This window comes from Saccopteryx bilineata, chromosome 2 (genome assembly GCF_036850765.1).
Source record: "Saccopteryx bilineata isolate mSacBil1 chromosome 2, mSacBil1_pri_phased_curated, whole genome shotgun sequence".
NCBI classification, from domain to species: Eukaryota; Metazoa; Chordata; class Mammalia; order Chiroptera; family Emballonuridae; genus Saccopteryx; species Saccopteryx bilineata.
The window spans coordinates 77,197,897-77,215,070 of NC_089491.1; the positions used below are offsets into that span (position 1 = coordinate 77,197,897).

Below are 17,174 nucleotides of genomic sequence, written 5' to 3' on the forward strand. Positions count from 1 at the left end.
AAAAATCGTATTTTATTGTATGCTTTATAGCATACACTTTGACAGAAATTCTTCAAATCAACTTGGAAGTATAAGGATTTTTATACCCATAGATTAGCATGAACAGTTAAAGCTATGATCATATGTTTGTATGTACTTACTGGTTTAAGGAAAGCTTATATAGTATGATGGTTTATTTATAAAACAGATGACTCAAACAGCTTTACTAGGTGCTCATATAGAATAGAAAGATGAAGGACAGGTTTTCTATTATGTGTGTATTATTGCCAAGTTACATTTGAAGTTGTTCAGGTAAAAGTAGAGATGAAATATATTTATTTTAGCAATTAATGTTATTTTTATAGTTATCCCCATTTTTACCTTGCTAAAAAAGATCATAAAAACTCTTTTTTTCCTTTGAGTCTAAGCTAGTTCTATAATATTTATCAAGTATATGGTGGCAAAGAGAAAATTTTAAACCAATTCAGGCATAGGGAAAGTTAGAAAATATGCCTATGTATGAAAACTTCTATCATTAAACCATATGAGTAAAAATGAGGGCCTGCTGATCTTAAAAGCAAACTAAACTGTGGAACTTTTAAGGCTTTTACTAAGTTTGGAAATTAGAAATGAAAATAATCTGTGAATGTTTTCCTCTATCTTGTTATATAGGGAGCATTTTTTCATCTGCCCAGAAGGTGGCAGTGTGATATCAACTGCATAGGATTCCTATACTAGCTAGAGAATTGGTATGTCTGTCTGTGAAATGTTTGTATTGTTACCTTTCCGAATACTTAAAATATGGTAAAAATTCTACTGATTTTATCTGTTACCTTATTTAGAAGTTGCATGACCAATTTGGTTTATATTTATTTAATCGATAAGGCTCAAATTTAATAAAAGTAAAAAGGTCAGACAAACCTCTTACTCTAGTATATTTTTAAGTATCCTTGTTTATTGAGTGTATTTGTTTTTATTCCAGGGTACATATTTATGAAGCTTTTTTTCCCAAAGACTAGTACCTAATTATCTTGTCCAGAATATATCAGTTAATACCAGTTAAATTAAACATGTTATTTAAAAAAGTGATAATAGTTAGGAGATTACTGTTTGTTTTTGATTTTGTGGATCTTTTTCCCCTTCTTTCCTTTTTCTTTTCAGGGTGGAACAGTGAAAAATAATTCAGAACCTCTTGATCAGAAGAGCTCCACTGACTCTTCTTCCCTCCCTCATTTACAGCAGGAGGATGCTTTTTCTTCTTAACATTCTCCCCCAGCACTCTGAATTAGAGATTTATTTGCAACGAAAAATCAATTAGTCCTAAATTTATTCATGGATTTCAGGTCCAGCGATCAATGCAAGTCCACTCAGTGGGCTCAAGGGGACCCAGTTCATCCCAGTTAATGTGTCTGAAGGGGAATTACCATTGATGCTGTTTTTTTCCCTTTAGGTCAGAGATCAGATCTCGCTGTCACGGACTGCGGCAAGTAGGAATGACTTCACCCTGCAGCTACCCAAACTGCACCTGGAGACCTTTGCGATGGAGGGGCTCAAGGGCGGGCCAGAGGTTGTAGCGTGCCAGGTTAGAGTCTAAATAACATTGTTTGCTACTGAGACGTGTAGGAAAATAAATTGCACTAACTGGAGAGAATGAAAGCCTCAAAGTATTGTGAAGAACATAACGTATATGCAAAAATTTTTCTTCTATCATGTAACACTGTATTTCACAAGTGTATTTTTTCTTTAAAGCCTTGATCTAGCCTATTAAATAATCCTTAAAAGTATTTGTTACTAAGGAAAATATGTCTTTTATAGCTAAGTACAGTTTTAAAAGAATGCTTTTTTTTTTTTAATCAGCAGAGGACAATAAGACACTGGGTTATTATCTTTTTAAGCTAGCCTCAATTTGTAGCTCTTGCTATTTTAAAATAAATTGCTTTAGATAAAATTATCAGGAGAGATACTTGAAATTTTTCAATGATAATAATTCCAAAGTATATCCAACATTTCTTATGTGGTAATTTATTTAATTTTAGCAAATCTAGAACTGTACTTGGCCATGTATTTTGCCCTTTAGTATATATTTATTTTTAAAGAAACATTGTAATATGTGCAAACAGGGTTATTTCATTTATGGAACTCAAAGCACCAAATCAAAAAACCTCAAATAATCTTAAGAATAAACTTAATAAAGAAATTTATTTTCAAAAACATAATCATTTTCAGATGCTGCGTGTATCTTTCTATTCTGGTTTACTATTGTGTCATTTTATTCCTTTAGGGTTAAAATACTTTTTAATTAGACAAAACAAAATTCAGTATTTGCTTTATTCTATTTAAAATGCCCAGTGCCTTTACTAGAGATATCTGTGAGCATTGTTTAAACTATCAGGAGCCTGATATTTCAAAAGAGGTTGTACTCTCGATTTTTTATTATATTTAAACGACAACTATCTCTTACAACTTAGGCTGTGTTCTCATTTTGAGATTCAAAATAAACTTTTTCATTCTTCAGTTTATGACCCTGTGAAATTTTAATTTTGTACAAAATTAATGTCAAGTCCAAATGGGGCTATATTAATTTTTTCTACATGTTTCACACCCTAATTTAATTTGTTATTGGTACTCAAATTAATGTTCTACAAATAAAAAGTAAATACTAGTTGTTTCTTTCATTAGATTGTCCATCAATATTGTGAAACATGTAATTGCAAAACTAAACATTAAATATTTTTATTTCCAATTATAGGCTAGAATACTATACCATTTAGTACAAGATTAACATGTACATTTTAAATTTGATTTATCATTATTTGTGAATTCATTGTAAACATGAGTATAGTATGATTTGAGCTTTTTCTAGTGGTTGTAAAATAATCCTTTACTTGGCTGTCTTGATTCAGAACTTCACTTTTCATAATTCACAAGTAAAGGCTCCCCCAAACTCTAGATTTGGGTGATTTGGAAAGAGACCGATTCCTAGGGATGCCATTATTACAGGCAAATTATGAACTGTCTGTGGTTTTGACATTTGTGAATAGCAAGAAGGAAATCATAGACCCACACTTTAAACTACTGTTTTTTTCCAATTCTAATAAAAATAGTTATGCACATTACCATATACCCAAACATTTCTGTAAGTTTTGAATTGACATACTGTAATATACGTGGTTGTTTAGTAATGTATTGATATATTTTGGTTTAGTATTCCATGGAGAGGAGAGCACATGATTTGGGCTATAATAGTGTTTTACACATACACACAGACACACAGACACCCACACCCAGCACCTCACACACATATTGGTGATATACTTTGAGTACTTTGTGAAGAAAGGCACTGTGTTAAATGATGACCTTAAATATAATAGTACCATTTCAGTGAGCACTTACTTCATGCTTAGCTTTTTAATTACAAGATTTCATTTAATTCTCACAATGAACCTGTCAAGTAGATGGCATTATCTCTATTTTGCAATTGAAAAACAACTATAATAGAGGTTAGTTACTGCTCCTAAAATCAACAGCAAGTAAATGGCAAGGCCCAGAGCCTGCCTGGATTTAAATCTCAGTGTATTTGATTGCAAGGCCTGAATTGATAAAATCTGACACTAAAAAATCTAGACATTTATGTTAAATGGTAAGAGTAAAGCATCTTTAAATCTATAGTAAAGTTTTTCTTACATTTGCAAAAATATTCATTCTGCATCTGTGTATAATGTAGGTCATAGTGTACTGTAAACAAATTCACAGATAAAAAATTTGGTTTCCATTTGACAGGCTAATATTATGGAACTCAACTTTTCACCTTTTTACAGTATATAAATATGTATATTTATGCTAAGTGTGGCTTCGTATTTAGGAATTCAGTGTTTGTTCAGCTTTGTACTCAGTTCTGGTGAAGTGGAGTATTCAGCGGGTGCATACCCTTTGATAATGATGAGGAGAGGATCACTGTGTAGGTTGTGGTATTGTATGGACCTTTTGGCCACCCTACACAGCCATCATTTAGAGTAGTGCATGCTGAAGTTTTCCTAGACAGCCCTGTCCGCCTTCCCAGCAGGGCACGCTGCATTACAGACCTAATTCTGGACTGAAGGGAGACAAGTGAGCGCGACTGAGAGGCAAAGAGAGGGGATGACCTTTCCTTTCTGGACCCAGAAGACCACGTGACTGGTGCTCTACTACAGGAGAAAATTCAGTTTAACTAGTCTGAGATTATGCTAGTTTTTAGCTTCAATTTCTTTATCTGCAAAAAAGTGTTATGCTACCCATTTTTCAGGCTTGACTGAGGCAGCACATGCAGAGTGGAGAGCACAGTGCCTAGCACAGAGAAGGCAGACGTGGTGCTGGCAATTAGTTTGTGGCATATGTGGCCCCTTGTAAACATAAACTAAGCAATAGTAGCTTGCTTTCATTACTTTGAAGGGGTGTGGTGTGTTTTATTTTGAGGAATGCTTTTTTAGGATCTTTTTCTCTATATCTTTCTATTTGGTCCTTCACTCTTGTTTCTTCAAAAACGTTGAATAATTTTGATCAAGATCAATATTACTTTCCTACTTACTTTTCCATGTTACTTGATGTTCCACTGAGGCCAACACCACAAAAACACTTTATTTAAGCTCCTATGACAAGTTTAGAACTATAATATCTGTGTGTTTAGCCCCCAAATAACAGCATATCAGTCTACCAGAAAACTGGTTAAAAATAAGAATTCCTAGATTAGACAAATTAGTTTTAGCTGTAAAGTCCAGTGTGGTTTGAATGCACAAGACTTTGTAATAAAAATATTTTGCCAAACTGTATAAAGATAATACTTGTTATTCATTATCTTATACTTTGAACTTTGTTATTAAAATAAGTATATAATGCTTTTAATACCTGGAAAATACATATAAGGAAGCATGCAATAAATGTTTGTTTGTGTCTCTATCCCCATTCAGCAGTAAGCAGCAAAGAACAATGTCCGCACCCAATACATGTTGGGTGCTTATTCTGTACCGGCTACTACGCTAAGCACATTACATATATTATCTCATTTAATCCCTGCAACACCCTCATGACTAACAGGTGCTCTGCTTTTATCCATTTTACCAGGAAGGGAGCTAAGTTTATCAAGATGAAGTAAACTGCTAAAGGTCACATACCCAGTGACTGCTCCACTCATGCCTGTAATCATGCCTTTCTGCCTTTTGTAAACCATGGCTTACTATTTTGTTTCTCTTTTCTTTGAGAGAGAGAGACAGAGGGAGAGAAAATGTGTGAGTGTGTGTGTGTGTGTGTGTGTGTGTGTGTGAGAGAGAGAGAGAGAGAGAGAGAGAGAAGGTGGCTGAGAAGGAAAAAAATAAAGGTAGAGTCTGTAGAGTACAGTTTCATTTGTGAGGAAATAGTAGAGAGAATAGGAATGCAAGATAGATTAACTGGGAAAGATAGGTAAACTGTGTATTTCAGCCTTTTCATCTGTAAAGTGAAGATAATAAAGGTTTCTAACTCAGTGTTGGTGTGCCGGGCAATTAAGTGGGTTACTACATCTAATGTACTTAGAATAGTGACTCATACATTGTACATACTCAGTGTTTATTTGTTAGCTGTCCACTAGCACAACAGCTTCAGGAGGCCAGGCACCTGGTGTGGTTTACAGTGGCCTCCTTGGAGCTCAGCACTGTTCCCAGCATAGACAAGGCCCTTGTCGGTGGGGTGAGGGAACACTTGATTGCAGGCACTGGACAAATCAACTCAGGAAGCTGCTTCATCTAAATTGTACGTGCTCTTGAGAGACTTGGTATCAATATTTTACTTCTGGGCCCATTTCATTTAAAAAGAAAAAATCCCCCAGACCATCTTATAAAAAAGTGTTAAAAGCTTAGTGCATAATACTATAATTCTGGAAAGAGTACATTTTATAAATATATGTTTATAAATACTTCATTACAAGGCTTCATTGTGAAACCACTTATTTGTGATGATTTTAAACAACAGAGTCCTCACCATTATAAATGTATTAATAGTAATCCTTTAATCACCCCTAACCCACCATGTCATTATATAGTCCTTAGTAGGCATGGCTTTTTTTGTTATGTGTTGTACTCATGACTTTGGGGATACCATAGTTTTTTACATTTATACTTATTTTCCATGCATAGAAATTTCTTCCAGCTATATTGTTGTATTTATAAAATTAAATCATAAAGAGCATCCTGAAGGGAATTTTGTTCTTATTTTTTGGGTATAAAAGAAAGAAATCAATATCTGTTCCTAAACTGTCAGGGAACAAAAATATCAAGACTCACTCTTGATAATTGTTTACCTGTGTTCTCTGCTACTTAATACTGCAGCCTTCTAATCACTGGACAAGAAGTTTCTCTTTTTTTGGTATAGTTAGAATTTAAAGAAATGTTAGGCAATTTTACTTGAATGATTGTATTATTTAGATATTTTCTTCTTCATGTTATCCCAACCATATAAATAAATTTTTAGAAATCTGATTATTTTTTTAAAACATGAAAACGAGCCATTTAAAAAAATTATTTATTTATTTATTAAGTGAGAGGCAGGGAGGTGGGGAAGCACAGAGACAGACTCCCACATGAGCCCAACCGGGATCCACCCACAAGCCCCCTTAGGGGTGATGTTCTGCCCATCTGGGGCTGCTGCCTGTTACTTGGAACAGAACTATTTCATCACCTGAAGTGAAGCCATGGGGCTATCCTCAGCACCCAGGGCCAAATTGCTCAAACCATTTGAGCCATGGCTACTGGAGGGGGAGAGAGAGAGAGAGAGAGAGAGAAAGGGGGAGGGAAGGAGTGAAGAAGCAGATGGTCACTTCTCCTGTGTGCCCTGCCTGGGACTCAAACCCTGGGCTTCCAAACATTGGGCCAGTGATCTACTGCTGAGCCAACCAGCCAGGGCTAAATCAGCCATTTTGAATGAAAATCTTGCTAAATATGTCAAATGCTGTTTTTTAAATAGAATATACTATACTTAAATTAAAATTTTTATTATGCTGGTTCATTATAATAGATATAAACAGTAATATTATAACAAAAGTATATAAATCAGTGGTTTGCAACCATTTTATACTTGAAGACCCCTTGGATCTAAGGTCACTGAGCAAGGGGTCACTAGGTCTGCTGAAGGCCCGCGGTCAAGGCACATATGAGAAAGCAATCAATGAACAACTAAGGTGTTGCAACGAGAAACTGATGATTGATGCTTCTCATCTCTCTTTGTTCCTGTCTCTCTGTCTCTATCTATCTCTCAGACTCTCTCTCTGTCCCTGTAAAAAATAAAAATAAAAAAAATAAATAAATTTATTTTGGTTATAAAATTTTGCCATTCAGAAGTAACCAGTGTTAAGATTTTGGTATATATTTTTGTAGTTATTCTAGTTATTTATTAGTCATAAATACAGTTATACCTCTCTTATTTATATATAATATGTCTATATATAGTTAAGCAATGATTGGGCCACACTCTCTTATAAACATTTTTTAAATGTGGTAACATATGATGGATGTCTGTCTAGTCAGTAAATACAGATTTACCTCATAGTTGAGGATTGAGTTAGATTCACTAATAGAGTATATTTACTCAGTTTTCCATTGGTAGATTTTTTTTTCTTTTTGGTTATTATGAATAAGGTGGCAATGAATGTCCTTTTGCAAAAAATGTTTTCATGAACTGTTATATTTTTCTTTAGAATTAGTGGATTTGCTGCACTAATAATAAGCATATACTAAGTTTTTTGATATATATTCCCTGATTGCCCCTTGAAAAGGCTGTTCTGGTGTGATCCTAAATGGCTTTTATATAGTTCTTTAGTTTTCTTTAAATATATGGTTCTTTATTTTCTGATACTAAAAGGAAAGTTTTATCTTTCTATAATGTAGGTCTTTCTTGATTTTCAGAGATGTTCATTGTGATTGGGTCCTTTAATTTGCAGAGTTGACAGGGTTGGATTTAAGAATCCCAAGGCAAAGTAAAGAGAATATATTTTGTGACAGCTGTTTGTCTCCCAGATATTCTTTTAAATTTATTTCTGCATCCACGACTGTGCTTTGAATGTTTGAGATTATTAGATAGCTGACCTTTTTGATAAATGAGATCATTTTAGTAATAAGGTATCAAAAAGATTCTGGAGTTATCTAAAGTAGTTGTCTATTAGAGTTTCTAGAATTCTCTTTAAATTCTAAAATCAAAATATCTTTTAAATTAAAAGTAAAGTGATTAGAACTGGGTAGTGGAACCAGACAGAATGTTGGAATACTGTCTTCCTCAGAGGCTGGAAGGTATTCTCGGAGAAGCACACTTTGTTAGGGGATGTGATCGCTAGGAAGTCATGCATCAGAGGGTAAATGTGCTTTGATGGGGAAAGGCCATCCTCTGTCTCATCTAGCTGCTCGACAGCTGTAATCTACACTTTCACAAAATATAAATTGTACCAATGAGAAATCTAAATGTTCTTGGTTTGAGGGCTAGCTTGAGGATGAATATACGAGTTTGTGTGTTTATTGTTTTTTTCTCTTGCCCAGGAAGAGTAAGTGGCATTTTCTGACATAATATTGTCAGAAAGATGTTTTTATTTATTAGTTAAAATTTTAGAATTCTCCTCTGAAGATTTGATAATGCACAAGCATATGTTGTTTCTTCAAAATTTCCTGGTAACAGAGCTGTAAGCAATGCTAAGTGAAATGGAATGTCATGCACATTAAGATGTTAATGCGCACAGAAGGACTAGCTTTAAGGATGTGTTGCAAATTGGGATAGTAATTATGAAATAATTAAACAATAGCATTTAAACACTGGTATTAGTCATAGTGACTTATGACTTGTTGTCCTTAATCTGTATCTTCTAATGTTAGGTTTTGATGAACAGGAAGACTTTGCTGGAGACCTGGCCTAGCATGGTAATCATTGGAGCAGTTTCAGTATCAACACATTAAGTCTCCTCACCATCCTTCCTCCTCGCCTCCTTTCCGCCCTTTCTCTCCCTGTTTGATTTGCACTTTTATTGGTTAGTGGGAGTGGAGGTTGGGGAAGAGGGGATACATCAATCAGAATTTTAGGATAGCATCTTGAGAGTAAAAATGTGAAATTGGCCTGACCTGTGGTGGTGCAGTGGATAAAGCGTCGACCTGGAAATGCTGAGGCTGCCGGTTCGAAACCCTGGGCTTGCCTGGTCAAGGCACATATGGGAGTTGATGCTTCCAGCTCCTCCCCCCTTCTCTCTCTCTGTTTCTCTCTCCCCCTCTTTCTCTCCTCTCTAAAAATGAATAAATAAAATTTAAAAAAGTGAAATTATGTTATTCTTTTGTTTCAGATATTTTAACAGGCGATATATATGTTACCATTCTTTTCTTAGTCCTCATATTTTATTTTAAAAGACATGATAAAGAAGGTATTTTTGGTTTTACCTCTATTGTGAAACATAGTCTTGGGCACCTAACTGATAGGTAAGATTTCTAAGAAAAATCTGATAAAGCTAGGAAATTTATAAGTTGTTTTTTTAAATATTTAGTAGATGAGACATTTTACATCTTGCATCATGGGTTTTTAAAACTGTTAAATCATTTAAATTTATTCACTAAAAATATATTTTTTTTATTTAGAAATTAAATTTAATAGGGTAACATCCGTCAATAAGAGTACATAGGTTTCAGGTGGACATCTCCATGGACATATTGATGGTGTTGTATGCCCATCACCTAAAGTCAACTCGTTTTCCATTACCATATGTCCTCCCTTACTCCCCCTCCCCCTCCCCCTTCCCTGGCAACGGCTTCACTTTTATCTATGTCCATGAGTCTCAATTTTATATCCCACCTATATGTGAAATCAAACAGTTCTCAACTTTTTCTGATTTACTTAGTATAATGTTCTCAGGGTCCATCCATGTTGTCATAAATGGCAATATGTCTTCATTTCTTAGGGCTGAGTAGTATTCCATTGTCTTTATCCAATCCTCTGTTGAGGGACACTTTGGTTGCATCATGGGCTTTATTTCAGAATAGTGGTAGGATGGAACAGTAGGTTTTTAAATTTTTTTGTTGGGATTTACATCTCTGTTTGCCTTTTGAAAATGACAGGATGACATGAGGGCAAGGAAATGCATCTGTATAAAGCTTCTGCTACACAGAATCTCACTGAGGAATCTCATAACTCCTTACTCCTTAACTCAACTGAAAGTATTCGTAAATTATTCCTAAGGGACTGATCTGATATCAGTGATCTGAGCCAACACTAAGTAAAATCTGATAGGAATTCTTCAAAAACCAGGCTTGAGTCATAAAGTTCTTCCTCTCCTCCACTTCCAATTTTTAAAAAAGGTTTTAAAAAAATCTTTCTTTGTTTATTACAAGGAAGAATATTAGGAAGAAAATAAAATCATAGCAGAGTCCGCATCACAAAGTAATAGGATTGGCCATAGAACAGATGAAATCCTTCCCCCTGTAGATACCAATTACACAGGTAGCAGGAATTCTCATTTTATCTAATTGTTGTCTTTTTCTCATTGATTGTCTTTCCCATTTGGGATGAGTATGAGTCATCCCTGTGGAGCTGGAAGGACGCTGGGGGCCCTGCTCTGGAATCGCTGCTTGCTGTGCGCTCTCAGCCCTAGTTCTCCTGCATCAGCCCCTCATCTGGGGCATGGCGAGGCGATACCCGCCCTGTTGCATCTTGGGGTGATTGTAACAATCATATGACATGTATGAAAGAGCTTTGAAAATTAAACAGCATTGATAGATGGTTTTTGAATTGTTTTCCTTTAAATATTTGGCATATAAATGTTCTTGGGCAGAATTTTAGGAGACTTTGCTTAGATTTCAATTTCAGGTTGATATTTTTGCCTTTCTAAAAGACGAACAAGAAAATCAGATTATAGGTAAGTGGGCAACCAAGAATTTGTGCAATTTTGTGCATATCATTGAGATTAGCTGGAACCATTGTGTTGATCAAAATGAGAATGTCTTTCTTAAGAGCATAGTATTTGGGAGCTATAAAATAATCTCTTTTCTGGGGAAAGAGGCAGGCAATGTATCAGTAGTATTGGAGAATGTAAGGGAGAGTCAGCATGCCCGGACTGAAGTCCTGGTGCTATGATCTAACCTCCTCCGCTGGTCAGTCCTCAGCACTGAGGCTCCTTCTCCATTTTCTCATCTTTAAATGGGGACAGTGAAGCCTGTCTTCCGTCCTCCCACTCACAGGCTTGCGGGGACATCAGGTGGGGTAAGGAGCACGTGAGGGTGCTTTCTGCATTGTAAAGGGCTGCATTGACATAAGCTGTGTCGGACTGAACTGCAAACAAGCCTGGAGACAGGGGAAGTGAACTGAGGTATATTGAGGAATATTTTAGTGTTTTGACTCTCAGAGGTTTTTGACTGGCGACCTATTTGATAGACACAGTTTTCACTTTAGTCGCAACATGTGCAATCAAAAGAATAAAATGTTCCACAACTTCAGTGTTTCCTTATAGTTCAGTATAAAACGATGTCTGCCATATACTTCTATTGAATAATTATTATACAAAGTAATTGAAGCATTACTACTCCTGTAATATTTCTTTTTTGGACTTCAAATTCCAGCTCTGAGAACATGATATTTGCCTGTATGTAAAATGTTTCAAACACACTTAGTAAAGACCAAAAACAAAATCACAAAACATGAAAGTACAGAGCTTTTTTATTTGTTAAAACTTTTAGCTCTAGTTAGATTAAAGTAAATAAGCTGCTGACTGATATGAGCATAATTTCTTTGTCATTAATGTTAAGAGGGAAAAACTACATCCCAAATTTGACCCTTTCTCTTTTTTCTTTTTCTGAAGCCTATTTAAGTATAAGTATAACCCTACTAGATAATACCTTTTAATGCTTATTATTGAGAGACTGAAGCCTGTGAGCACTTGAACTTTCAAGTGCTACAACAGAATTGCTATTCATGTTAGCTACTTGGACAAAAAACAGTGTTTGATGGACTGCCTAGGTGAAGACCTGGAAAAGGAAGGGTTATCTACAAATTGACTGAGTTTATTATGGCTTAGTGATTTGCTGATTGATTTCATTTGCTGTCAGTTAAGGCTCTCTTAATGTCAGTTTTCTTTGCATAATGCCTTGAAATAAAGACTAATGAAGTTCTTCAGATTGATGCCGCTTATGTAAACTGACCCTGATTTGCCCTATTCTACATGACAATTTAAGTGACAGCAGTTAGAGGAATATAGAGCAATGAATATGCAACTTCAGGATTAAAGGAAATGCAATAAATCATTCAGCCTAAAACTAGGTACAAAAGTAATTTCTTGTAATTCCACAGATGCCTTATATTTTATTAAGCAGACTATTAATGTTCTCAAGTGTGTGTGTATATGTATATATATATAATACACATGTATATCTATATTTATAATTATATATACAGTCATCCCTCGCTATATCGCAGTTCACTTTTTGCAGTCTCACTGTATTGCGATTTTTAAATTGTATTCAATATATATCTAAATTTTATCGTGGATTTTCACTATATTGCAGAATCTTGTGGTATATGGGTATTTTCATATATTTATTTTAATTATTTTGTGGTAAAATAAGCAAATTAAGTGTTGGAAAGGTTAATAACAGTGTGGGAAAGGTTTATAAGAGTGTGGAGAGGGTTTATAAAGCCTTAAAATATATCTAAATAATACTATAAATGTAAGGTCACTACTTCGCAGATTTTTGCCTATCACAGGGGGTTCTGGAACCTAACCCCCATGATAGATGAGGGACCACTGTATACAGTGTGGGGCAAAGTGGGTTTATAGCTTTGAGTATGTAAAACAGAACTTATTCTATAATTATTTATTAATTATTGTGTTATTTTCCATATTAATAAATAAATATTGAGAGAAATAGAGAGGAATTGAATTTAAAAAAGAACTGAAAGTCAGCCTAAATCTTTTCAAATTATAGTAAATCTTCCTTTCCCCCCTTCAACTGGAAGTTGTCAGAATCACACTTTAAAAAATATTAGGGGCCTGACCTGTGGTGGCGCAGTGGATAAAGCGTCAACCTAGAAACACTGAGGTTGCCGGTTCAAAACTCTGGGCTTGCCTGGTCAAGGCACATATGGGAGTTGATGCTTCCTGCTCCTCCCCCTTCTTTCTCTCTCAATCTCTCTCTCTCTCTATCTATCTCCCCCCTCCTCTCTAAAATGAATAAATAAATAAAAATTAAAAAAAAATATTAGGGCCCTGGCTGGTTGGCTCAGCGGTAGAGCCTCAGCTAAGTGTTTGGAAATCCCAATTCCTGGTCAGGGCACACAGGAGAAGCAACCATCTGCTTCTCTATCCCTTCCCCTCCTCTCTCTCTCTCTCTTTCTCTCTCTCTCTCTCTCTGTCTCTCTCTCTCTCTTTCTCTCCTGCAGCCATGACTTGAATGGTTCAAGGCGGCTGGCTCCATGGCCTCGCCTCAGGCACTGAAATAGCTTGGTTGCTGAGCAACAGCAGCAGCTCCAGATGGGCAGAGCATCCTTGATAGGGGGCTTGCCTGTTGGATCCTAGCTGGGTCACATGCAGGAGTCTGTCTCTCTGCCTACCTGCCACCCTACCTCTCACTTAATTAAAAAAAAATTAGAGGTTGCATAAGTGGTGCATATTAAGTAACCAATGAAATGTAGAGTGAATAATTTTGAAGCTTTAAATGCTTTTCAGATTCAGAGTCTTCTATTAATTGTAGTAATATCTCTCCCCCCCGCCGCCTTTTTTTTTCAATGGCCAAAAGTCTCATTGTGCTGACTAGAAAGAAGTATAACATTTTGGGGAAGACTAACTTAAGTATCTCACTGAGAAGAACATGATTAAATTAAAACATGAAGTTTAACCTTGTATATCTTATTTATTTATTTCTTAGGACAAAATAGGACAAAATGTGTTTTGGGGACACATAGTACAGAGTTTATCACAAAACCCTCCACAGACAGCAATTATGATTATTATTACAGAGATAGTGTGTATGAGTTGAGGAATGTTAGGATTCTTCATCAAGTGAAAAGATATTATTATTTGAAAGGTTTGGGTGTCTCATGGTATCACCAGGTTTTGAATTAGTGCAAATTAAGAGGTCAAATTTCTTGTTAGCACTGAGTGATAGGTAGCAACAAAATGCCCCCAAAACTGATGATTTGGAGGCAAAACCTGAGAAGAACCTGCATGAGGCTCTCCAGTCTCAGTTTGTCCCCCTCAGTGCGATTACGTAATGTTTTGCAGTCGAGTGCATTTGATTAGAGTGTGCTGCCCCAGATCCCAAGTGTTACTTAGTTTATGGTTTATGCCCCATATTTCCCAAACCCAAAAACTACTAGCTCCAAAACTCATCTGGCCCCAAGGTTCAAATAAAGTTTTGTGTGAGCTTCCTAAACCAGATTCCACACAAATAACACATTACTGCTTTAATGTGAGCCTTTGTTTTTCTTATAGTGAGGCACATTCATCTTGTGGGATTGTATTTTTGAGTGAAATTTAGATTTAACATCTAGTATCTCTTGCTTTTGGTTTGGGTCATAAAGAAATTGTGTAGCAGTTGTACTACCACTTGAAAACTCAGAGTCTTCAACAGTGTGTGACATACAAACCAGATGTGACTAAATTAGGCTTTCCTTTGCTCAAGTCTAATACCTGTTTGCAAACTAATGGCACAATTTTACTCTGTGTGAGTGAGTAGAAATCCCCTGAGACATTCTTTTATGGGGGGGGGGGGCATTCTACTTTATATCCTGAAAGCAGAATGGGTAAAATTCCTTGTCACTTAACCTGCTAATTTTTTTAACCTCCCTCATTTAATTTGTTCCCATTCAAGAAGGTAGTGCAGACTCTCTCTTAAAGGGTCTGAAGAAGCCGGCTCTCCTGGTACGCAGATAGTTGACCTAGGTAAGGAAAATAAGGCCACTTAGGAGCCCAAGGGCCAAGTGTCTGGTGGTTCATATCCCTAACTCCTGGTAATCCACAGGAGGCTTAGGAAACACAGTATCTTTTGCTTCAACATTTTCTAGAGGTAAAATTAAAATATCATTTCAGAGTCTTTAAAGACTGTGAACCAGGAAATTGGTTTAAAAAAATAGAATGGCCAGCTGTCTTGATCATATAGATTTGGATATGGCTAACACCATTCAGTGATATAGTGAGCACCTGCCAAATTCAAGGCACTGTGCTACACTTGAGAATACAAAGGTGATTCAGAAATCTCTGGAAGGGGCATAGGAAATTTAAGAGTAGTATGATACGGAAAGCATGATTGCTGTAGGAGAGGTATATAGATCAAGTACCATAGCCCGCCTTCCTTTCAGAGAAGAATGAAATTTGGTTTTTTTTCTGGGAAAATTTGGAGAGACTTCTTAGAAGAGGTGGTGTTTGAGTGGTCTGGAAGGTTAGGTGGCTAAAATTTTCCTTTCTATAAATATTATTGTCAGAAAATAGAAATGGGAAGTATCTGGGTTTGAGTCTTGGCCTGTAGATAGCTCATTTAGTTCAATCCCTGTTTGCAAACATTGGATTCCTCATTTGCAAATGGGGGTTGAACTAAATGATTGGTAAGATCTTTTTAGCTACCAAAGTTCTGTGATATTGTGAATAAACTATGGTCTCTGTGGGATTTCATGGAAATATGTGCAAAAAGTATATTCACCGTTTAGTTGAATATCAAAAAGCACTTTAGAACCAATATTTCCTTAAAACAATATAGTAACAATATTTTTTGGAGGTATAGTTTAACATACTTCAGTGAATTTTGATACACAGTAGAGATTACAGGGCTTATTGAAGTAGACAACCCTGACTAAATGTGCACTTTCCCAAACCAACTTGACATATCAGAATCAGAGTGGAATCATGGTAATAAAATTAGCTTTTAATAAAGGTGTAAAGTATTTTCTATCTTTAGTGATTGGCTTCTCTTTAGGTTTGTTGAAATTGTTCTTATTGGATAGAATTAAACCACAAACAGGTGCATCAAATTCTTATGATTCCAGCTAAATGGCTTTCTAGCACCTTTGTTTAAATTAATGTAAAGACGTCAATAATGGATGTCCTTTGCTGAGATTCGTAAATAAAGCTAAGGGTTTTAAGTGAAAAGAGGAAGGGTGAACCATTCAGCCTTGTGTGTATGTGTGGGGTGCTTACTCTGCATCAGTAGCTCAGATCATGTGTACATTGGTGTTGTGGTGATGGACTGAGCAGATTTTCTTTGGTAGTGAACAATCATCTCAGACTGTAAAACATTTATTTTTATAACTTTTATATTAACAGTTCTTTAAGACAATTTGCATACTGAACCCCCAAAAGATCAAAATTGCTTTTGGTTTGGGTCATAAAGAAATTGTGACCCAATTTGGATATGTCTTTGGTATACCAGCAAATTGAGTTAACACAGTTGGATCTTTGTGGGTTGATTATGGAAGACATGGAAAGTGCTGGTTATCTTTGTTTACTCTCCAAACGAGATTGAGATTGTAAACCAGAAAGAGGTTGTTGGAATATGAAGTGCTCTTTGTTAAGTCCAGTATCTTTTTTTTTTTTTTTTGTATTTTTCCGAAGCTAGAAACGGGGAGAGACAGTCAGACAGACTCCCGCATGCACCCGACCGGGATCCACCTGGCACGCCCACCAGGGGGCGACACTCTGCCCACCAGAGGGCGTCGCTCTGTTGCGACCAGAGCCACTCTAGTGCCTGGGGCAGAGGCCAAGGAGCCATCCCCAGCGCCCGGGCCATCTTTGCTCCAATGGAGCCTTGGCTGCGGGAGGGGAAGAGAGAGACAGAGAGGAAGGAGAGGGGGAGGGGTGGAGAAGCAGATGGGTGCTTCTCCTGTGTGCTCTGGCCGAGAATCGAACCCGGGACTTCTGCATGCCAGGCCGACACTCTACCACTGAGCCAACCGGCCAGGGCCAAGTCCAGTATCTTTTGAAGAGGATAAAGAGGCACTCTCTATAGTCCACATTAGTATTGAGATTCTAAAGTGAAGAACCATATCCATATTGTATGTTGTTTATTTTGTCAAGTTGAACAAGTATGTATCCAGCCCTGTGCTTGACAGATGACGGCAGTGACAGAGGATGAATGTGCATCCAGGGAGGAGGAATTAAAAAGAAAAAAACCTCAAATGTTATTTTCTAATACAAGAGGAACAAAACAAGCACGAATATGGCACCATTAAGTGCCAACATGTATGCT

General features: G+C 36.3%; 1 protein-coding gene across 4 annotated transcripts in view; it reads left to right on the top strand.

The window, feature by feature from the left end:
• CCDC171 (coiled-coil domain containing 171) overlaps window positions 1-17,174 on the top strand; it is a 388,145-nt gene that overhangs the window by 278,359 nt on the left and 92,612 nt on the right. For all 4 annotated transcript variants that reach the window (XM_066257293.1, XM_066257297.1, XM_066257296.1 and 1 more), the window contains one exon: window positions 1,430-1,561. In XM_066257293.1, the coding sequence (XP_066113390.1) occupies window positions 1,430-1,561 (132 nt within the window). The remainder of the gene's footprint in view (window positions 1-1,429; window positions 1,562-17,174) is intronic.